This window comes from Ictalurus furcatus, chromosome 7, assembly GCF_023375685.1.
Source record: "Ictalurus furcatus strain D&B chromosome 7, Billie_1.0, whole genome shotgun sequence".
Lineage (NCBI taxonomy): Eukaryota > Metazoa > Chordata > Actinopteri > Siluriformes > Ictaluridae > Ictalurus > Ictalurus furcatus.
The window spans coordinates 14896877-14919875 of record NC_071261.1 but is presented as its reverse complement, the minus strand read 5'-3'; the positions used below and the strand labels follow the sequence as shown (position 1 = coordinate 14919875).

Here is a 22999-nt window from a genome sequence, read left to right as displayed (position 1 = left end):
TGAGTGTTGTTTGTTGTCAAATTGATTTGAGTGAGTGTGCTGAGTGCTGCTGTAAAAATGATTTGCAGAACTGATGGTACATTGTAATAAATGCTGTTTTTATTATTTAATATGTGTGTGTTTGTGTGTGTATGTGTAGTGGAGTGTGGGGAACAGGGAAAAGCAGGAGATGGCCAGGTCAGTTTGTTCGCCTGTCTGCTGCCTTTGCAGGCTATTAACATAAAATATATTGTATTTTGTCATCCATTTCATCTGAGCAAAGCAAATGAATAGTTCCACATGGACCACAAAACATGCAGTGCATTCTTGTATAATAATAAAAGGACATGCCACAGTTTCAGGCTTTTATGACTTTATAAAAACAACAAACATATTAAAACAAATGCCAACTACTATCTACAGATAAAGACTGTTACATTTTTCAAGTTAACATTCGCATTAATTAACTAATTGTTTGAAGAATCGTATCCTTTGTTATTTGTGTGTTGAAGGGAAATATATGTTTGTGTGTAGGATGTCAGTCAGTATGTCTTGAGTGAGATGCAGGCCCTGGAGGCAGAGCAGAGGCAGATAGATCACCGGGCTGACATTGTGGAGAGGAAACTAAGAAGACTTATGGAGTCTGGTAAGCCAGTTGTATGTGACTGTGAGTAATACAGTAGGCATCATGTTACTGTTCACTACAGAGGAGTACTAGCGATAGTGGATAGATACTGCTCACACATTTCATACATCGTCTTTCCAAAACCGATCATATAAAGAAGTTGCAGTGTTGCCTGAATCTTCAATATTGCTTATTATAATGATTGCGTTGAATACTATTTCCTGCAGGTAGTGATCGCGCAGAGGAAGAGAAACTGATTCAAGAGTGGTTCACGCTAGTTAACAAGAAGAATGCCTTAATCAGGAGACAAGACCATCTGCAATTACTGTGAGGATTTTGCACAAAGCTTTTTACGTTGTTCTCTGAATACAGGACATTGTTTGTATGATATCCATTAATGACTGTCTGAATACTCTTGCATGTACTGCATATAAGCTCCTAATAAGCTTTCCAACTCTATGACAGACTAGAGGAGAATGATTTGGAGAGGAGGTTGGAACTGCTCAAGGTGGAGCTTAGAGATCTCATGGCAGTAGAAGGTAAGACATTCGACACCAACAGCAAACATAAGCATAAGCTCATGGTGCATGTGGAAAACTGTGCAGAAAATTCCCAACACTGGTAGATCTGTTTCTTTTTAGTTCCATTAAAATATATACATATACATATGAAAGTCCCTATATACATAATAAAACAATTACTTATGAAAGTCCCTATATACATATAAAACAGTTACCCTTGGGTCTAAATGGCTAAACTATAAGTGTTTTATACATGGATATGCATATGTGTGTTGAAATATACAGAAATATGTAAAGCTATGTATTTTAGCCAATTATATTTACATAATCATGTTACCTCATTACTAACAGGACCAATGGTCTATAGATATAGAAATTTGTATGCAACTGAAAGAAAATGTCATCATATAGCATATGGTAGTGTTAATATGGTTACACTCACATTTCATTTGTTGCAGTCATCTGATAAAATGCCTTTAAAACTATCCAGATTAAAAGCAGCCGTCTAGATGACACGTTTAAATTCTAAGCAACTCTTTTAAGGACAAACTACAAACACTCCACCATCATCAGCAGCCACACGCGATATAGTTCTTTCTGCTTACGCACATGACATAATCACGCAAAGGCATGGTGCCGTCAAAGGCCACGCAAATGATGTCAATCTGACATTTCCAGCGAAATACGACCTGACAGCTCAATTTATAAATCATTATTTTAAGCTTACCGTTGCGAATCGGAGTAAGGTAAGAAGAAAGTTTTGAATACTGACTTTTTAATGTACATGCTCAATAAGTGATTTTTGTTCATTTTTTACATAAAAGTTTGATACTGCAGCTTTAATATACATGGCTTCCTTTAATCATTCATTCATTCATTCATCTTCAGTAAATGCTTCCTCCTGATCAGGGTCATGGTAGTTCTAGAGCCTATCCCAGGAACACTACGTGTGAAGTGGGAATACACCCTGGATGGGACACCAGTACACACACACACACATTAATACCTAGAGACAGTTCAGAGTAGCCGATCCACCTACAGGCATATTTTTCGGAGGTGGGAAGAAACCTGAAACTCCTCACCAACAGCAACCCATGCTTAGGAGGGAACTTTGATAACCAGCAAGAGTTTAGGACCCAGAAGCAGAGTACAGGGCGAAGCAGGGCTCGGAGTAGCGGAGCTAGGCAGGTGGTCGGTCGGTCACAAAGAGCTGAACATAAACAGAGAAGTGGCCTTATCGTGATAGCTGGAACAATCAGCTGCTGAGTGACTGTAGAAGCAGGGTTTTTATTTGCTGCAGACTGATCAGGAGCCATCAAGATGTGGAGTGCCATGCCCAGGGACACACACAAACAAACACACACAGGAAGTGAGGGAGAAACAAACACCAGAAAGACAAGGGAGGGGCAATATAGAGAAACACAAGGGAGAATTTTTAAAAATTAACATTTCTGGTAATTAATATAATTAATTAATTAATTATAATCATTTATAATGAATAATGAATTAACTCCAGCCTTATCCATAGAGACACTAGACGTGATTAAAATCTGGTCTGTTTCAAAAGCATACATGTTGATGCACACACTCTCAGAAAATGTTTTGCAAGCCCATGGGCTTCAGAGGCAATATTCCAAAAGTTTTCCCTCCATCTTTTCCTCTTCCCAATTCCTCATTCTTCTATCTGTTTTTTCTTTTCTTTAGAGTGGCAGAAGACTCAGGCCCATAAAACCAGAGAGCATTTGCTGCTGCAAGAGTTGGTGTCTCTTGTTAACCAGAGGGATGAACTGGTCCATGACATGGATGCCAAAGAGAGAGGGTAAGCTCTGTTTATTACAGATCTGTGTGTTATATTTCTAATTGGCCTCTAGTGTACTATTAAGTAATAATCAGAGTTGGGTGTAACATGTTACATTTTAAATGTATGTAATTTGATTGCAGTTAATGATGTCAATAACATTACGTTACTTGGGTTACAAATTTACTGTTAAGAAAACAATATTAAGTAAAATGCGTTTTAAAATAAATCACGTTTTGCCCTGAAGATTTTTTCTTTAGCCCTGAATAATTCTCCACTTGGAGCGGTTTGTCACTGCGTAACTGAACATCAGTAAAAGAGGACGGTGGTGTTGTAATTTTATATCTTCAGTGAACGGAGGTGAGACCAATCAGACATGGTTTACAGGACAATACATGGAAATACTCGTGTCTGATAGCTCTTAATTCTGCCAAACGCTAGCTCACAGTCAGTGTGAGGAAAAATGGATACACGGCAATTTATTTTTTAAACCAATGAAGATGTTGAAACTGAGACAGTAACAGTGTCTGAAGCTGAGCAGGAAAACGAGATGTGTAAATGTCTATATGATTTCCAGTTTACGTGAACTTGATATGAGCAGAGCATAAGGAAAGATAATGTACTTTGCATGGCATTGTAGCAACTAAACCCATAGCTTAGTTGTGCCTCCAGTTGGCTAGCGACACCAAACTAGCCTTTTAGAAAAGTTTTATATTTTATCGGTCTGGTAGTCCTACAAACAGTGACAACACTCGAGGCAAGTTTTATGATAAAGCCAACTTTTTCTGATCATGTCATACATTGACGCTTGCTCAAATTACTGGAAGAACTATGAGTGACACTTTGTAGTGTATTTTTGTAGGTTTGATAGATTTTGAAAGTAACGTGAAATAAAAGTAATTAGTAATCTGATTACTTTTATTACATGTGGTAATCAGTAGTGTAATCAGATTGCAATTTTAAAGTAGCAATTAGTAACATGTAGTGGATTTCTTTTTTTGAGTAACTTACCCAAGACTGGTAATAATAGATCAGAGGCACATTGTTCATTCGCATTATCACTTTATAGTCTTCATTTCCTTTTGCCTCTCTCTATGTTGCAGAGCTTTGGAAGAAGATGAAAGGTTGGGAAGAGTTTTGGAGCAGAGACAAAGAAAGTATGGAAGTCAAAAAGAGAAGTGCGTATTGCAGTAAGGGAATAAGATGGTCTAAGGTGACGTTCACATTAATAGACTGTTGGGAACACCAAACGTCACACTTTATATTGAGCTAGTGAAGAACATATAAGGTGGAGAAATGAAAGACTCACCAGAAGGTTAAACAGGTTTTGACTGTGTGGATTACAAGTGGAGATTTTTTTAAAAAGTTTTTTTTGCACTTCACTAAGAGAAACAGGTATTTTATTTAGGAGGTCACTTAGTATCCATTTGACTTTGCAGAGATTCTTTTGTAAAATTTAAGTGGATACTTCTACTAGTTCACCTTCAAAATACATTTATAAATGGTTTATAAACAGATACTGCTTTACATTGTGTAATTTATACAGGATATTGATGCATTTTAGACAGAACATAATATATTGCTGTGCCATAGCAGTAATGCTCTCTTTAAAATTTTATTGCCACTAGTGTTTTTCAGGCAAATGGCATATAGCAGTATATATAAATGATAGCTGTAAGTAGATATCAGACATTGAATGTTGAAATCAAACCTCAAAAAGAAAATATAGTTTTACTAGATACACATTATCTAGTACAATTAGTACATAATTGTTATTCAACATACAGTGGTGGACAAAAATCTGTATGTTCAACAAAGAAAGTTATTGAGACCTCTGTGTGGGCTAAACATTTCAAAGATGTACAGTAAATGAAATGAAATTTGATTAATCCAAAATTTAGCAAAATGCTTGAATTCGTGACTGTGGTTTGGTATTTCCTGATATCGTACAATTTGGTCTTCCACACAGAGTAAGAACGTTTTAAACTATGAAGCCTGCTTAAAAAAAACATATATAAAAATATAGTAAACAAACCCTTTACTGTAATATACACCCACAACTGTTCTAGCTACTGCCATTTGGTAATTAGTGTCAAGGAGGTCCTCAGTGCACTTACAGTATTTAAGATTTATTTTGTGTTACTTAGTTAAAATATAGCATAAAAATATGAACCACAAGAAAATAACATGCAACCCAGAATTTTTAAACTTCCTTTATTACATGCAACGGCAGGAGATTTAATAGCAGAAATGTAATTACATGGAAAAACACATGGTTACATTTTGCTGTGTAGCAGAATATTTGTGATGACTTCAGAATGAATGTCTTTTTCCCGAGAAGCTTCCAAAAAAAGGTATTAGTTTCGGCACTCTTTTTCTTGAAAGTTAGCTAATTTATTTATGTATTAATCTGTGAGTGTCTGGGTGATTTTTTTTTAACGTGTTTTACTGCTGAAAGTTTTGGCCTCTGCCTTGCAGTGTCACTTTTTGTGCATTGTATAGCTATAAGGAATATAAGAATCCTTGTTAAGTGACATTTTGCACTTTTAAAACTGCACTGTTTAAAAGAGTTTTGGGGAAAATAAAAGTTGCGTTTATGTGTGTGTCTGGCAACATTATCCATTGTATTGCGTTTAAAATTCTGTCTAATGTTTCATGAGCTTTCATGAGCTTTTGGCAACAGATGATGATGAAGGGAAGGTCTTCCATCAGAGCATTTACAACTGACCAGAACGCACACACATGTTTTCAACAAAAACAAAGTTTCAGTTATTGACCATGTACGTAACCTACATTCCAAAAAATACTGGGTTATTTTTTCTACCTAAACGCTTTTGGGTCATTTAATTGGGTTTTCTACCTAAACGCTTTTGGGTCATTTAATTGGGTTTTCTACCTAAACGCTTTTGGGTCATTTAATTGGGTTGTTTTCTCAGTTTTGGGTTGATTTGTGTAACCCAACCACTGGGTTATTGGATGGGTCATTTTCACTGACAGTTGATCAATGCACCCCTCCACCACCTCGGCACCTCAGCCCAGCTCCTTGGGTCAAATCAACTCAGCATGGACTGTTTAAATTCCCCTCAGGTGGAGGTAGCAGTTTTCACATGGACAGACTGTTAGATTTATTTGGAGAAACAAGGTTCGTATCAGTATATTTATCCACAAAACCCTTACTGTACACTAGAAAAAGCAAAAATGTGCATTAACAGTCCAGATTACATAACATAAAATGCACCTCTATCTTTATCTATCTATATCTATATTTGACATTTTCAAAGGGTAAAAATATCCCTGAAAATATTAACCCATTTATGAAATAAAATGAACCCAGCGTTTCTGTAAAAATGAAACCATCCTTTGGGTTGAAAAAGAACCCATTTGCTGGGTTAAAATGAACAACTCAACTTGATGGGTTAGTTTAGCCCAAAATGTGTTCTGTCCTATATTTTCCCAAGCCGTTGGGCTAAAAATAACCCAATTTGGTTTGAGTGCAATAGCTCCTGTATTTTAGTTTTTAAAATCAACTACTGTTCAAGCTCCTGAAAGGCATAGTTCTAGTTGAGAACATTTTGAAACTTAGATTTAGAAACAGCAGGAAGTATTTTTGCAATTTTTAAATGGCCTTTGATCTACTGTTTTCATGCATTTTTCCTAGAAATGTGGAACTTCAAGTCCCGTGCCAGTGACGTACAGAAACAAGAAGTGAAAGAGACGTGGATTAATAATGGAAAAAACCATGCAACTATTTTGCAATGAAAGTGGAAAGGTTAATACTTGTGTAGTGGCCTTTTAACATGGGGACATTTGAACACTTTATACTACGTATAGATCTGAAAACTACATGCTTTCCTGAAATGAAATGTTGATCTGTCACTCATATCTCAACTGCGGAAAAAAAGCATTATATAGCATTTTAATTCCATTTAAAATTTATTCAAACTTGAGAGACCAAAAACAATCCCATGGTTAAAGTCAGAGATCACGTTTTTTCCCCTTTCTGATGTTTGAAGATGAACAGAAGCTCTTGTCCTGTATCTGCATGATTTTATGCATTGTGCTTCTGCCACATGATTGGATTGCTGAATAATTGCATGAATGAGCAGGTGCACAGATGTTCCTATTAAAGTGGCCCTTGGGTGTGTATATATAAAAGCGTTGCAGGTGTAAAATGCAATTCTGAGGCATGGCTTGGTGTCTGTGTTTAATTCCTGTTTCTTTAGTTTCTTGGCTAGACAATTACGTGTTTTTGCTTAGCTCATTACTTTCTAGTCCATTGTTTTCTTTTTTTTTAAGAAACCCTGACGTCCCTGAGTTCTTGGCATACTTCAAGAGAATGGGATAAAATATCACACTGCACGTACATATTACAGACAACAGTTCATATTTCCGTATCATATTTCTAACACTGCTGAAAAATCAAACAGCTGGAGCTTTTTTTTTTTTAATTGCTCCAAGACTCTAAGATTTTTGCTATTGACCATTTTCTCATTCTCTTCAGTATAAGTATGTGACCATCAGCATGGGAGAAAACCAAAGAGGTCTGAACACAAAGAGAAAAAAATCCAAGATGGTTGACATGTCAACTAATGAATATGAAAATACATTTGCAGTTGATCACATATTTAAACACAACCATGACCTTAATAAAACAGTTGAAAATTTTGAGTTGGAGCTACATTTGCAGACAGTTTTGTAGTAATTAAAAAAACATTTTATGGTTGAAAAAAAATTGTGGTGAAAATAAGCCTATGGCAAGTTTCCATGTGTTTAAACTCAGTTTATATATTTATATAAGCTGATTGGTTTAGTGGTTAGCACGTTTGCCTCGCACACCCGGGGTTGGGGGTTCAATCTCCTCCTCTGCGCACCACGGGTGCGTTTGCATGTTCTCCCCGTGCTTCGGGGGTTTCCTTCGAGTACTCTGGTTTCATCCACCAGTCCAAGGACATGCGTTGTAGTTTGATTGGCATTTCCAAATTGTGTGAGTGTGTGATTGTCCCCTGTGATGGGTTGGCACTCCGTCCAGGGTGTCCCCCGCCTCATGCTCTGAATCTCCTGGGATAGGCGACCTTGTATAGGATAAGCAGTACAGAAGATGGACAATTTATGGATATTTGCTGATTTTTATCAAGAGCTTTAATACTTCTGGATTTCACTATAAATAGAATTTGAGTTAAAAACTTGTAACCCAGTGGGAAAAACCTATTGCAAAATAGAGAAACATTTCTTATGTAACTTGATTCACAGAATGTCGATCTTAAATAAATCTATGGAATGTTTTGAAATTTTGTGAAAAATATTTCATGACCATTATAGAACTGTTCCAACATCTTTATTGTCAATCCACTATCATAGTGGTACACCTTACTTAAATATGTGTAGTCTCTTGAGTTCACACATTAATTAACTGCATCTAGACAGAATAATGATGACTTGTACCTGATACCTTAGGGCCATGGTCTCTAAGTAGGGTCCTGGGAGTCCAAGGGTGTCATATCACAGCAAACCAGTGACTACATTTCCCATCCTGCACTGTGGCCTACAAACATGACCGCCATGGACTGCAATTCCCAGAACACTCACCTTCATTCTAATCACATACACCTGCATCCTATTCACAGCACTCATAACCACAGTATAAAGAGACGGTTTGTACACAATAGCTTTGCGAAGTATTACGCTCAGTTGCTTAGTCTCTGTTGTATTTCCAAGCTTTTTATTGTGTTTGCTTTTCTGGTTATTGACTTTGTTTACTCTGTTGACCTTGATTCTCTGCCCTGCCTAGTTTAGCCTGTTTGCCTGATCGTTTGACCCTAGCCTGCCTTGTACTTTGATTTCTGCCTGATCCTTTGGCCTTCTTATTGTTTGATTAAACTGCCATACCTGCAGTTCCTTCTGTCCTGCGCCTACATCATGTGACAAAGGGGTCAGTGAAACACTGGCAGGCATCTGTGTTTTTTTTCAACTCAACTATTATAGTGGTGGAAATCACAACCCAACATTATATTTATTATTGAGTTCTTATAGTGTTCATTGTGCATATCGGTTCAGACATCAAACATAATCACAGACTTCGTACAATTGCATGAGTTTGAGTAAAACAGAGGTGTGTGTCAATTACACACGATTCTAATCTTGAACTTAAGCTTTTTTCTTGCATGATATCAGTGATCAGTGCATCATTTAACCACAGTATGTCACTTTGAAATGTATGTTTTGGGTTCACTCACTCCAAAGAAATATGAAATGCCATTTAAAGCCAATATTAAATATACAAATATGACATAATTAATGAGTTAATAGTATCATCTGTTTAATGTCCACAAAAAAGGTTTTATGTTGTATTTTTTTGCACATGGAAGACATCAGAGGAGACAGTTTCATCATCACAGACATTGTTTATCTGGAGGATTGAAACAGTTATTTCTAAAATTATGAATGAACCTAATGTGGCATAAGAATAGCAGAAGAATGCTCAGAGATGAGGTTATCATTCAGCTCATCTCTGACTAATCACCAGAACTGAACAGGTTCCTTTATTTATATTTATATTATATTATTTTATTTTATTATTTATATTATTATAAATAATATCAAGTTGAAGGGACAGTTTTAATCATTTTATGTTTAAATTGTGGAATTTGAGTAATGTAATTCACATGAAATGTGAAAATTATTTCAATTTAAATTCACATTTTTAAAAGTGTGATATGAGTGGAAATAATTCAGGAATAAAATCTCCAATCCACAGTGTTGAATTAACACCTACAGTGTTTATAAATGTCCAGTTAGACACAAATGAACTCTGAAAGAGTTCATTCAATACTCTAGGTGTTAATTCAACACTGGGAATTTTGCTGCACATCGAAGTGTGAGAACTTAGGTGGTTATAGTTGTAACTGCTAGGTCGGTTCATTTTAAAATGGGGAACTTAAATGAAGAGGAAAGATGTCAAAATGTACCGAAATAGCACAGCTTGAGGTTTTGTATCAATGAAAGCTCAAGGTGTAGACTAAATAGTATCGTAGTTAAATAAGCTCTTTCATGTCAGGTAGCATTTAAAGTACTTATTTAACACAGTTAAAACTCCAGTGCTTTACATTTCAACCGTTTCAAAACATTTATTTCAGCATTCAGGAAAGTATCAGGAGAGAAATATGTGACACATCGAGTAGGACGGGTTGTATTGTGTGTGTGTGTGTGTGTGCGTGTGAGTGAGAGAGAGAGAGAAAGAGAGAGAGAGAGAGAGAGCTCAGACAGAACGATGTGTAGAGGAGAGAAGCTCAGTGCACAGGTGTGAGTGTGGTAATAGTATGATTGTTCAAATTAGTTGGCAGGTTGTGATTTTCTCGCTCAAATCATAAATCCCACAGTGACTCTCATGGATATGGCTGTCATCCTCTGTTTACTGTTACATTACTACTTGTTTTCGGTTACATTTTTGGCCACAACAGCGCAGCTGACCCCGATTGAAGGTAAGAAAATTGAGTTTTCGCAATTTAAACACTTTATTTTAACTAGCTTTATTTGTTCTGATTTTCCTGATAGAATATTAGATCAAACACAAATACTTGAAAGAAATAAAAATTTTTTATGTTTCAAAAACATTTTTGACTTTTTAACAAACGATATAGAACAAGTGCAATACATTATACAGTGGCTTGGCTATATTGGGTTTCTATTTCGTCACGTGACACACACTACAGTTATATATATATATATATATATTAATTTATTGAAGCAAAAATGTTATCCAACACCTATCACCCATGTGAAAAACTAATTGCCCCCTTGAACTTAAAATCTGATTGTACCACCTTTAGCAGCAATAGCTGCAACCAAACAGAGAATTAATAACTATGAGGGCAGATGCATTTTCACATAGCTGGTATTGGATAACGTTTTTGCTTCAATTAATTACATTATCATTTAAAAACTGTATTTTGGGTTTATTCAGGTCGCCTTTCTATTATCTTAGATTTTGTTTTAATATCAGAAACAATTTCATATACTTTTCATATTCACATATTGTTATATTCATATACTTTATGAACATTTACACTGTGTATATATATAAAATGTACACTCTATATGTGAAGAAAACATATTTTAATAACCATAATAACTTGAATCCACAAATTGCAGAGGACATTTTGGACTCGACCTCAGACAGAGATCTGCAATGGGTATCCGATCCACCTGGAGCTGTATGTGTCTCATTTCAAATCTAGTGATGAACCTTTCTGTAACTGCCATTCATTAAAATGTGTAATTTGCATATTGAGATGTTTAATTTCGTATGTTACAAATCATTTATTTCAGTGGCAAAAGATAAAGTTAAAGCTGGGGCTGGCCTCAGCCCACCCTGTCTACCAAGGCTGTAATTCAAATTTGAAAAACAGACTAAAAACATTGTGGACTACATGGATGGCGAAGAAGGATGCCCATGAGCTTCAGCTGGACCTGCTTTTTGCTCAAAATGACAAAACACCTGTCATAATCCAGTTACTGGAGTCTGATGGACCAGTGGAACGTCCTCAGACTCGACAAATACAACAACAGATTGTAGCTCCACAGGAATTTACTCAGCCTAAAAGCCCTCAGGATGTGGAGAAACACCTGTATCACGCGCAGGGTCTAGACTTGGGGAAGATCAAAAGAAATGGCTTTCATTTGGGTTTCTCCTACAGTGGATCATGCATATTTATTTCGTCCGTACGGGTCTTCTACATGAAATGTCCCGGGATGACAGTGAACCAGACTAGTTTTGGAGGAGCATCAGCAGGGTCAAGATGGATCAGAGGCCAGTGTGTGGATGGAGCTGAAGAAAAGTCTACCCCAATGATTGAGTGCGAGTCTAATGGACAGTGGGGTGTAATGCAAGGATTCTGTGTCTGTGGAGCTGGTTATGAAGCAGAGGGGAACATGTGTAAAGGTAAAAGGATGCTTTAAATTTTTACCTCTTGAAGATTTACACCCATGAAAGCTCTACAAGAATAATTCATGAGACATATACAGTACACCTAGTCAGATTAATCATTTTATTTCAGTGTTATTGCTGAATTTTTTTGCATAACATCATTTGGCTGTTTCCCAAGTCACCCAAGCAGCATGACATGTTCCTACTTGTTCAGGCAAGTTATCAGAAGGAAAGTATGACTGATAATTAGTAAAGTAACAAGCTTTTAACCATATGTCATACAGTATTTTCTATCAAGACCATACACTCAGCTCTGTTGTATTCTATAGACAGGTGTTTCTCAGGAACAGGGTTGGTGATCACTGGTGAAGAGATGAGTTAGCACTACAGGACTGAGAAAATTTGAACTGCAAGAGTTGCATTAGTGTGTTGACAATAAATGCAGAAAACTCAGTGCTGAAAATCTATCACCCTGTGTAGCATGCAGAGGATGCATGATGTGTATGTCCTTGTAGCTTGTTTATGAGAAGCAGTATTAGTCACCATCAAAAATTAATGAAAAAAGTCATTAGTCATTCCAGGCATTGGTCAAATCATGTTATCAGCCAAGGGGTAATTGGTACTTGTGATACGCGATGGTACAGAGCTATTGGTGAAGGGGTAATTACACAACAAAAACACACAGAAACCCATCTGGGGTGTCCAACTCTGGTATTGAAGGCCTGGAATGTAGAATAGTTTGGTAATTTCCCTGCTAAAACACACTTACTAATCCTAGAAAATTGAACAATGAGTTGAATCAGATATAGTGAGGTGGGGAAAACCTGTCTTGTTATGGGTGTTATTAGGGGGAAAAGAACCGATAACAAGATAAGGGTGGATATCCATGAATGTAATTTTATTTATGATTTATTTTTTACACAGCTTGTGGTCTGGGCAGCTACAAAGCTGCCAGCGAAAGTGGTGAATGTCAGCTTTGCCCGTCCAATAGTAGAACATCCTCGGAAGGTGCTTCAAACTGTGACTGTGAAGAAGGATATGCCCGATTGCAGAATGACCCACCACACCTAGGCTGTACAAGTGTGTAACGTATCTTTAATTTATTAATAAAAAGCCTTGGTCTTGTTTTTAACCTCTTCATCATTTACATCACAGTGGTTTATTACATATACATTCTTTGTAATTCATTGAAATTGCTAGACATACATAGATAGATATAGCTATAAACACGTGTGTGAGAAAATCTTTCCTTACTTTCTGTTATTTATTTTCAGGATCTCCATCAGCACCGCTCAACTTAACTATACATCACTTGAGTAGCACAGACCTGATTGTGAACTGGGCCACGCCTGCAGATCTTGGTGGAAGAGAGGAAGTGATGTATGATGTAGAGTGTAGACAAAAGACAGAAGAATCTCTTGCTCCATGGATTCCATGTGACAATACCATGTTAATAACTCCACAGTCCACAGGGCTGACTGAAACAGTGGCCACCATTACTGGATTACAAGCACATGTGAGCTACCAGCTTTCTGTCAGAGCATACAACAGAATATCTCAGAAACTGGGCACATCTGGGTCTTCACAGTCCATTACTATATGTAAGTGATGATTCCCATCAAAAACGGTTGATCTGGGTAATAATAAAGGATGTATTTGTTAGTTTAGATGATGGCAAAATATGACCATACTGTACATACATTTCAGGGGGGAAAATGGTCTGATTAGTACGTTTAAGGGTTCTTTGTTTTGTCCTTCTGAGGGAATCCTTAAAGGTTGTATGTAGGACTCTACAAGAGTAATAATCAGAACCCCTTTAGGTAGCATGTATGAGGTAATATTTAAAAAATTTACTCTGTGTGCCTGACAGTGAAGACTCCAGTAGTAATCACAGCTGTTCCAGTACCAACACCTGCTGCCAGGCAACAGCTCAAAACTCCAGTGATTGCCGGCGTGCTGTGTGGAATACTGCTACTCCTGGCGCTGATATCAGCTGCGTTCTGCCTTATACGCAGAGGTTATAGTAAATTCAGGTAAAGAAACTGGTATTTTTTTCATAAACAAAAAAATTAATTTTAATAGAAGGACATAAAAACTCTAAATAAAATAATATAGAATGAAATATTTTAATCTATATTTTATTATTCTATTTATTTCACTATTATCATTATTGTTGTTATAACAATTCAATACAGTGTAACTTAGGGCTTGATCATTCTATTTATAAACTTAAGTATTAGAGATGCACCGATTTATCGGCCAATAATCGGTATAGTTTATATAGTTTATAAACATCCGATGATCAGGGCCGATTATATCCTGTCAGTCAAAAGAGGGCGGGAAAACACATCGATTTCGTGCTGTGTGTAAAGATGATGTCTCTTGTGTGGAATGACGACAAAACTGCAGTTTGTAATCTCTGTAATCTCTGCACTGCTAAAATTTTACACCGGACGCTGCAGCAGTGAAGCGGGAGTTTCAGCGTCGAATCTAATGTTTTTTGCTGAGCTGCTCGCGCTGAATTAAAGCACCAGTACACTGTTGTAAGATTTAAATGAAGATGAGTTTACAAAAAACTATATATTGCACAGAAAAATATATTTGTAGAGTAGTATATTTCATATCCAGTTAATGTCAATATATAAAAAAGTTGATATTATATATTACCAGTTTGATGTTCAGTGATGAAGTAGAAATGCTTTTGTTTGTGGTGAGTGAGTGTGAGACTAACAGGAGGTTTTTTAGATTCCAGTCAATGTTAATATGAATTAATAACATTCAATAAGTTAAGAAATCTTACTTTAATCTTCAGAATTTAGTTCATGTGTTAATGTTAATTTGAATAATGTGTTTTCTGTTTATGAGACCAGTTAATCTGAAACAACTTTTTGAAATGGAGAGAATAAAGTTTTTAATTTGCATTGCCTTCAGAATTATGGAATTAATTATTATTAAAAGAAAAGAATAAAAGGCAGAACTATTGGTATCAGTTATCGGTATCGACCGATATCACTCTGAATAATCGGTTATCGATATCGGCTGAGAAATTTAGTATCGGTGCATCTCTATTAATTATTTGTATTCTGTATTGGGTTTAGGGAAGATCAAGAAGTGGAGCTTATGCCTTTACAGGGTGTTGGTAGAGTGTACAGACCCCCTGAAGAACCACAAACTACACCTCCTCAACAAACTGCCAGTAAGATTTAATTAAACTTCATCTCATTAAAACACACAGAAAATGATGGCAGTGAGTTTTGGTGGAAGTGGTACATGACTGGAATTTAGCCTTTAAAATTGTTTACAGTTCATTTCAGCAGTGTCAGTGAATGTACAGTTGACTGCAGTGTCATTAAACATATACATGTGAGCTATACCTCAGAGCTGTCTCTGCCATTGTCTCACTTTAGGTTCTGTCCCGTTTTTGGACAGTGTGAATGAAAGCCTGCTGTCTGGTATTAAAGACGTGTTGGTAGATCGCAACCGAGTCACGCTGGGCAAAGAGCTCGGGAAAGGTACACATATCTTCAGGCTAAAAAAAATAAATAGATGCTGGTCAGTCAGAATGAACTTGTCTTTAGTTCATTCTTCATACTGAATGGTGTAGTCCAGTACAATATTAAATAGGTTTGGCATTTCACCTCTTTTAGGAGAATTTGGGGCAGTCTATGAGGGCATATTCTTATCAGAAGACAATGAGAACATCCAAGTGGCGGTGAAGACCATGAGAGGCAAGTACAATATACACCAGCTGCACCATTTTAAAAATAATCATTTTTATTGACTCTCTGTTTTGTCTATGATTACTATATATATATATATATATATATATATATATATATATATATATATATATATATATATATATAAAGATTAAATTAAAGGGCTCAATTACAAATCCAACATTGACATTTCCACCTTGAGTTCTTGACATCACTGTGCTGAGCTGACATTTATTATTATTATTATATTACTATTAATGAAATATACTATAACTAACCAGCTCTTATTATGGGTGGCTGTAATCCAGCTGATTTCACTTCACTCTATTATCCTACATATCAGACTCTAGGTCATTTTTTCCCCCTGAGATCTGGTCTGTCTGCCTTAAGTGGTCACATTTGCATCTGACACATGACATCTGTCATTAGTATATACAGCCCTCTGTCATGAAACATTTTATCACAATAACTTAATGCATACTCCATGTGCATCATACACTATATGGCCAAAGTTGTGGACACCTGACCATCACATGCATATGTGGTACTTCCCCAAACTATTGCCACAAAGTTGGAATTACACAATTGTGTAGAATGTCTTTGTATGCTATAGCTTTAAGATTTCCCGTCAACGAAACTAAGAAGCTCAAACATGTTAAAGCATGACAATACCCCTATGCATAAATCGAGGTACATAAAGACATGGTTTGCCAAGGTTGGAGTGGAAGAACTTGAGTGTTCTGCACAGAGCCCTGACCTCAACGCCACTGAACATCCTTGGGACGAACTGGAACATGGACTGAACCTCAGGCCTCGCCTGACATCAGTGCCTGACCTCACTAATGCTCTTGTGGCTGAAAGAACACAAATCCCCACAGCCACACTCCAAAATCTAGTGGAAAGCCTTCCCAGAAGTGTGGAGGTTATTATAACAGGAAAAGGGGACTACATCTGGAATGAGATGTTCAAAAAACAGATATGGGTGTGATGGTCAAGTGTCCACAAACTTTTGAAAATGTAGTACACAGTTATAGAAGGGAATCATTTATAATTTCACTATCCGTTGTCACTCAGATGAGTATGGGTTCCTTTCAAGGTTTCTTCCTCATATCGTCTCAGGGAGTTTTTACTTGCCATGGTCGCCTCTGGCTTGCTTATTAGGGATAAATCTATCAATTTCAAATGTATATCCCGAATTTATATATTTCTGTACTGCAATGGACAGCACCCTGTCCAGGGTGTACCCGACCTTGTGCGTGATGCTCCCTGGGATTGGCTCCAGGTTCCCCCGCGACCTGGATGGATGGATATATTTCTGTAAAGCTGCTTTGTGACAATGTCCATTGTTAAAAGCATTATACAAACAAAAATGAAGTGAATTGAATTTAGGTCATATAATGTATATACATCAGAAAATTATACTGAAACTGAACTACGTAGACTATTCTGCTCACTCACGTTTAAGATGTTAAATATAGTTATAGCCTACTTCGTGTTGGATAACATTGAAATATTTAATTTAGAATATGTTTCTACTTCTTGTTACAGTTGGAATTAACAGCCAGGACGATCTGCAGTCATTTCTTAAGGAAGCTGAAATCATGCAGCACTTTGACCATGATAACATAGTGAAACTTCTAGGTAAAATACAACTTCTCTAAATGTCTATTTCGAGAGAAGTAAAGTTTTGTCTGTGTCTCTGTGAAATTCTTCTTAGTATGGATTATATGATTATTGTCTGTACTGTGTATTGTCCTGTTAATCAGTGTATATTTTCTAATTTTGAAAGAGCCTCTTGCTCAAGCTGTGTGTTCATGAAAAAAAACACACTATTTTTGTTTATAGTTCTGAACATAGTTCAGAGTGTGTGAACTAGGGCTTTAATCTTTAATCTTTAGCTAGGGCTTTGGTGGCTTGGTGATTAAAGGCTTTGGGTTATTGCTCAGAAGGTCAGGAGGTCAAGCCCCAGCACTGCAACGTGACCACCGTTGGGCCCTTTGGCAAGGCCCTTAACTCTCAATTGCTCAGTTGTACAAATGAGATAGATGTAAGTCGCTCTGGATAAGGGCGTCTGCCAAAAATGCCATAATTATAAATTGTAGTTACTCATGCGTTGTTTTTTGTGTCAAGGCAAATGGACACAGATTTTGCCATGATAATGCTGTTGCAGACACAAACTGAATTACATATGGTCTTAGAACACATGATGTAAAACTAGTACCTTTTCATATTGTGACCAAGTGACCAAGACAGCCTAATACAAAGTTTCAAGTCTTGGAACCAAATTTTGACATGTGAGCACCGCTAGAACACAGAAAGCCAGAATAAAAGAAAGCTGGGGCAGTGGTGGCTTGGCAGTTAAGACTCTGGGTTACTGATCAGAAAGTCGGGGGTTCAAGCCCCAGCACTGCCAAGCTGCCACTGTTGGGCCCTTGAGCAAGGCCCTTAACACTTTCTGCTCCAGGGGCACTGTATCATGGCTGACCCTGCGCTCTGACCCCAACTTCCTAACATGCTGGGGTATGCGAAGAAAAGAATTTCACTGTGCTGTAATGTATACGTGATTAATAAATACTCATTATCAATACAAAAGCCACTTACGCACATCTCAACACTACACTAATACTGGGTAGGGTCTCACTTTGCTCTGAAATCAGGGTCAAGTCTTCCTGGCATGGCTTCCACAAATATGTTAAATATTCCTTTGCGATCCTGGTCTATGTTTACATGATTGCATCATACAATTCCTGCAGATTTTTCATGTGCACTTTCATGCTGTAAATATCTCATTCTATCACATCCCAAAGCTGTTCTATTGGATTCAGATGCTTTTCTGTTCACCACAGTTGTTCAGAGTGGTTACCTGAGTTACTGTAGGCTTTCAGTCAGCTCGAACCAGTTTGGCCATTTGCCGTTGACCTCTCTGATCAACCAGGCATTTCTGTCTGCAGAACTGCAGCTCACTGGATGTTTTTCCTTTATTGCACCATTCTGAGTATACTATATGGGCAACTTTAGAGACTGGAGATCAACAGTTATAGAAATACTCAAACCAGCCTGTCTGGCACCAACAAACAGTCAAAATCACTGAGATCACATTTTCCCCTTCAGATGTTTGACGTGAACATTACTGGAAGCTCCTGGCCTGTATCTGCAAGATTTTATGCATTGCACCGATGCCATGATTGGCTGATTAGATAATTGCATGAATGAGTAGATGTACAGTGCATGGTGAGTGTATGTTAACCTTTTACAAACTGCCTCAAATGAGCTGCTACTGCTTAACCTTGGTCCTCAACTTGATCTCCACTGTGGCAAGTTGAAAATAAAAAGTTACTGAAGTAAGAGAGGACAATTGGGTAATGAAATACTTGAAGTTGAAATGTGTATTTATGTGCCACGTCTGTCCACCAGGTGTCACTCTGGAGACCGTACAGAACTCATCCATCCCCGTTCCACTAGTCATCCTACCATTCTTGAAACATGGAGACCTGAGACGATTTCTTATAGCCACCCGCTATGGTGACATTCCTATGGTGAATACCAAAGACACATACACAAGCGAGCAGACATTTCCAGACAATATTTTAGATCTCATAACTTGCAGTCTGATACTTAAGCCAAATAAATAACAAATCACCTCATTCCTTGTGACATCTGTAACTGACTACTTCATTTCAGTTCGTGCCTCATCAGAGCCTGCTACGCTTTATGATTGACATTGCCTCAGGCATGGAGTATCTCAGCTGCAAGGGCTTTTTGCATAGAGATTTGGCAGCACGCAACTGCATGTAAGTCCTTGGTTGCATTTCTGCACATTTTATATTACAGTAAACTAGTGGTATTTGAAAATTTTTCTCTCTCACTCATCACCCACGCGTGCAGGTTGGGAGATGATCTGTGTGTACGTGTGGCTGACTTCGGCCTTTCCAAACAGATCTTCAGCAGTAACTATTACAGACAGAAGGTTGCTATACGAATGCCAATCAAGTGGATGGCCATAGAAAGCCTTTCTGAATCCATCTACACCAGCAAGAGTGATGTGGTCAGTCCTGAATATTACTGTCAAGACACATTTTTGGGTTTATTCTGAAATAGTTTGTTGAATCTTTCACTGTCTTTAACTGTATGCAGTGGTCCTTTGGAGTGACCATGTGGGAGATTGTGTCCAGAGGAAGGACTCCATATCCTGGCATCCCCAACCATGAGCTTTTAGAACTGCTGGAGAATGGGCATCGCCTCAAACAGGGGGACTGTGACAGTAAACTGTGAGTGCTTTCCATATGTTTTCATTCAGCAAGAGATGAGCAGTGAGTAGGAAAAAACAGATGCTACTCGAGAAGGAATGCTGTAGTGATGCTTTCTCTGTATCCAGATTAATCAAAACAGAGCAAAGACTATTGGGTATACTTAAACTCGAGGAGAACCATTTTGAGAATTAATTCAGACTTCTTCATATTGGCCATGTATTAACAGTCCAGATGCAATAACAGGCTGACAATAAAACTGTCATTCCCAACTTCTGACCTGGAAAAACCATTTGTGTCAAACTCCAGGTGGGAATCATACAGTAAGCCAGAATTTTTTTAGATTTCTAAAAGCCCTGATTTCTCAGACCAAGCCTGGAATTGAGGCAATGGCCTTCATAAACATTCCATATGTTCTAAGAAATGAAGTCTAAAAATAGGAATAAATGGCCATATTCAGAGTTAAGAATGTATAATAAGGAGCTAGAATACAGATATTGTGCACATCAGTATTTAGACTGCAGGTGTAACTATATGACCAAATGTTTGTGGGCACTTGACCATGACTCCCATATGTGGGCCTTTTGCCCAAACTTTTGCCATAAAGTTGCACGCGATTATATAGACTATGACTTTGTATGCTGTAGCATTACAATTTCCGTTCACTGAAACAAAGGGGTTGAGTCCAAAACCTGTTCCAGCATGACAGTTCCCCTGAGCGCAAAGCGAGGTCTAAAAAGACATGGTTTGCCAAGCTTGGTTTGGAAACACTCAAGTGTCCTGCACATAGACCTGACCTCAACTCAACTGAACACCTTTGGGATGAATTGGTAGCTGACTACACCACAGGCTTTCTTCCAACATCAGTGCCTGACATCACTAATGCTTTTGTGGCTGAATGAGCACAAAACCCCAAACAACATTGGAATAGGATGTAAACTTTGGAATGGGATGTTCAGCAGATTTAATGGTCAGGTGTCCATATACTTTTGGCCACATGGTATATCTGCTACTTAGACAGTTGTGTAGCAATTGTGGGCTTAAAGGCAAGTGCTTAAAGTCTTCAATTTCATTAAATATTCGGAAGATAAACATCAGTATGCTAACGTTGGCTAATATTCGATAAAAAAAACACAACAAAAACTTTTACCTAGTAAACAAAAATGACAAAAAAAATTAAATAGCAATAACAGGCGGTTTTTCCATCCTCCTGAATTATCCTGAAGGTTGTGAATATGGCATGAGGCGCTGAGAACTGAGATCTTTATATGATGACATAAACAGAGCCTGTGAAATTCATTATAAAAATAACCGTTGAGCATGGGCTTTTAAATTCAGTATCGACCGAGAAATTCAAAAGCTCTAGTAGTCTCTAAATCTCCTTGTGTTGTCCTCTTTTTTCCTTCCTCTATCACCCTTTCAGATATGAGGTGATGCTGAGCTGCTGGCACAAAGAGCCCTCACAGCGGCCTTGTTTTGCAGAGCTGGCTCAGAGACTTAAAGCTCTACTGTGTGAGCTTCCGCCCTTGGAGCCCAGTAAAGAGAGCTACTACATCAACCAGGGCCTGGAGGCAGCCAACGCCACCCAGAGCAGTGCTGCAGAGCCTGACCCTGAGGGAGCTGTAGGAAACATTTACTTGCCCTCGCCAGAGGCCAGAACAGACTGCGCTAAAAGGAAAGAGGAGGTGAAGGAAGACGAAGAGGATGGATATATGCTCTTCAATAAACGTGCCATGTAGACTGTCAAAAATGGAGGCCCAAATTCTTGATGTAATTTGCATATATATATTTTTAAAAAATTTACTAACTTTTTAAAATAAAAAAATAAAACGTCCAATCCAGTGTGCACGCTTTCAATTAAGTGCCTACGGTATTCATAATTCAGACATTAAAATTCGGTCCATGTTTCTAAACACGACACTTGTCAACACCATAAAGCCAGATTAATATTTCTGTGATCAACAGTGATTACTGTTTTTCATACAGCCACATGAAAAGAAAAAGTATTTTCTTACTAACACTAACAGACATAGAAAGTCCCACAGAAATAGTGGCCTAATGTCAAATCAATTAGACATCTGATGAAGAGCTCATTTACCAGTACTCACTGTGTAAAAAGCTTCGAAAAATTACCACACTCTGATCAGAATTGACAAATACTATACAAGGCAAAATTTGGTTGATATAATCTTTGCCAAAGTTATTAGCCCCTTCCAGCCTACCCTTGATACAGTGGTCTCATGGATCTGTGCTAGCAACCACAGTTGAATTCTTCCCCTCCACTACTCTACCTCTTTTTGCATGTTCTTGCAGAGCTGTTAAATGTCTCCCAGAATGATTAACAGTGACAGAATGGATCATAAAACACTTAAACACTTTGTCAGAATCGATGCAAGCTTGTGAAACTCTACTTCCACTTTTGCATGGGACAATCCTGCCAGATCCTAGTAGGTACCATTTCTCAAACAAAATTGAATGTTATATATTATAATCGAAACCTTCATCCAGTATACTGACACCTACTGTATGTATTTAAATGTACATAAATACTCAACTGAGTGATTCTGTTGGTTTTCCTTTTTCTTTAATGGCAGCTGTGCAGTAATTCAGAAAATTCATCCATTCATCTATCCATTCATTCATCTTTAGTAACCACCTTATACTGCTCAGGGGGATGAAACTGTAGAACCTGGAGGAAATGCATGCAAAACAGCATGTGAAACTCAACAGACAATAAGGTGAGCTGATCCGGGGCGCCATCATGCTACCACCAGAAAGTTTCATTAAAATACGTTCACCTTCATGGGATGCTGCAAGATAGGCAGCTATCCCAGATTCAACCACAAGCCCATTTGGCCACCAATGCTTGCAATGTGTACTTATCATCAGAGCATGTAGCTCTGCCACTCTTTGAGTCTTTGAGCACCTTTTTCAGTTCAGCATCTTGCACAGGCTAGTATGGAGGGGCCTTAAGGGACTCCATCACAGGGGAGAGCTCCCATGCCCGGCTCTTAGGGAAGAGTAGTTATAATAGATTGTAAGAGAAGGTTGTAATCGACTGTGAGACTCCAGAGAGATGCCATTCATGATCTTGTGGTGCCCTGAGATGGCAGCCCTGAGAATAGCTTCCCTCTTAAGGTTATGCCAGAGGAGGTCTTTCATTCATGAGCATTCATGATTGCTCGGT

The 22999-nt window shown here is 37.8% G+C and overlaps 2 protein-coding genes across 3 annotated transcripts in view; both read left to right on the top strand.

Annotated features, from left to right (window-relative positions):
- The window catches only part of ehbp1l1a (EH domain binding protein 1-like 1a), a 49794-nt gene extending 41583 nt beyond the window's left edge, over positions 1–8211 (top strand). The window contains exons 17-24 of one of the 2 annotated variants that reach the window (XM_053628822.1): positions 140–177; positions 514–625; positions 832–931; positions 1070–1143; positions 2830–2944; positions 4027–4101; positions 6011–6065; positions 6582–8211. In XM_053628822.1, coding sequence (XP_053484797.1) covers positions 140–177; positions 514–625; positions 832–931; positions 1070–1143; positions 2830–2944; positions 4027–4101; positions 6011–6020 — 524 coding nt within the window. In that variant the 3' untranslated portion in view covers positions 6021–6065; positions 6582–8211. The remainder of the gene's footprint in view (positions 1–139; positions 178–513; positions 626–831; positions 932–1069; positions 1144–2829; positions 2945–4026; positions 4102–6010; positions 6066–6581) is intronic. The other variant, XM_053628821.1, reaches the window with a different exon arrangement.
- Positions 8212–9608: 1397 nt separating this feature from the next.
- On the top strand, positions 9609–21794 carry si:ch73-40a2.1 (ephrin type-A receptor 7). The gene is made up of 15 exons (XM_053628816.1): positions 9609–10401; positions 11072–11133; positions 11249–11861; positions 12771–12926; positions 13121–13447; positions 13717–13879; positions 14945–15042; positions 15254–15358; positions 15494–15574; positions 17114–17206; positions 18980–19101; positions 19247–19356; positions 19451–19610; positions 19700–19833; positions 21236–21794. Exons 1-15 carry the CDS (start codon positions 10308–10310, stop codon positions 21549–21551), a joined length of 2634 nt encoding a protein of 877 aa, XP_053484791.1. The 5' UTR covers positions 9609–10307; the 3' UTR covers positions 21552–21794.
- Positions 21795–22999: the final 1205 nt, after the last annotated feature.

Excerpts from the sequence above, each read along its gene's own strand:
- si:ch73-40a2.1 (XM_053628816.1), top strand. The coding sequence starts at position 10,308 with ATGGATATGGCTGTCATCCTCTGTTTACTGTTACATTACTACTTGTTT. Across the intron at positions 15,575-17,113 it reads GGCGGTGAAGACCATGAGAG|TTGGAATTAACAGCCAGGAC; the intron begins GCAAGTACAATA and ends TTCTTGTTACAG. Across the intron at positions 19,834-21,235 it reads GGGGACTGTGACAGTAAACT|ATATGAGGTGATGCTGAGCT; the intron begins GTGAGTGCTTTC and ends TCACCCTTTCAG.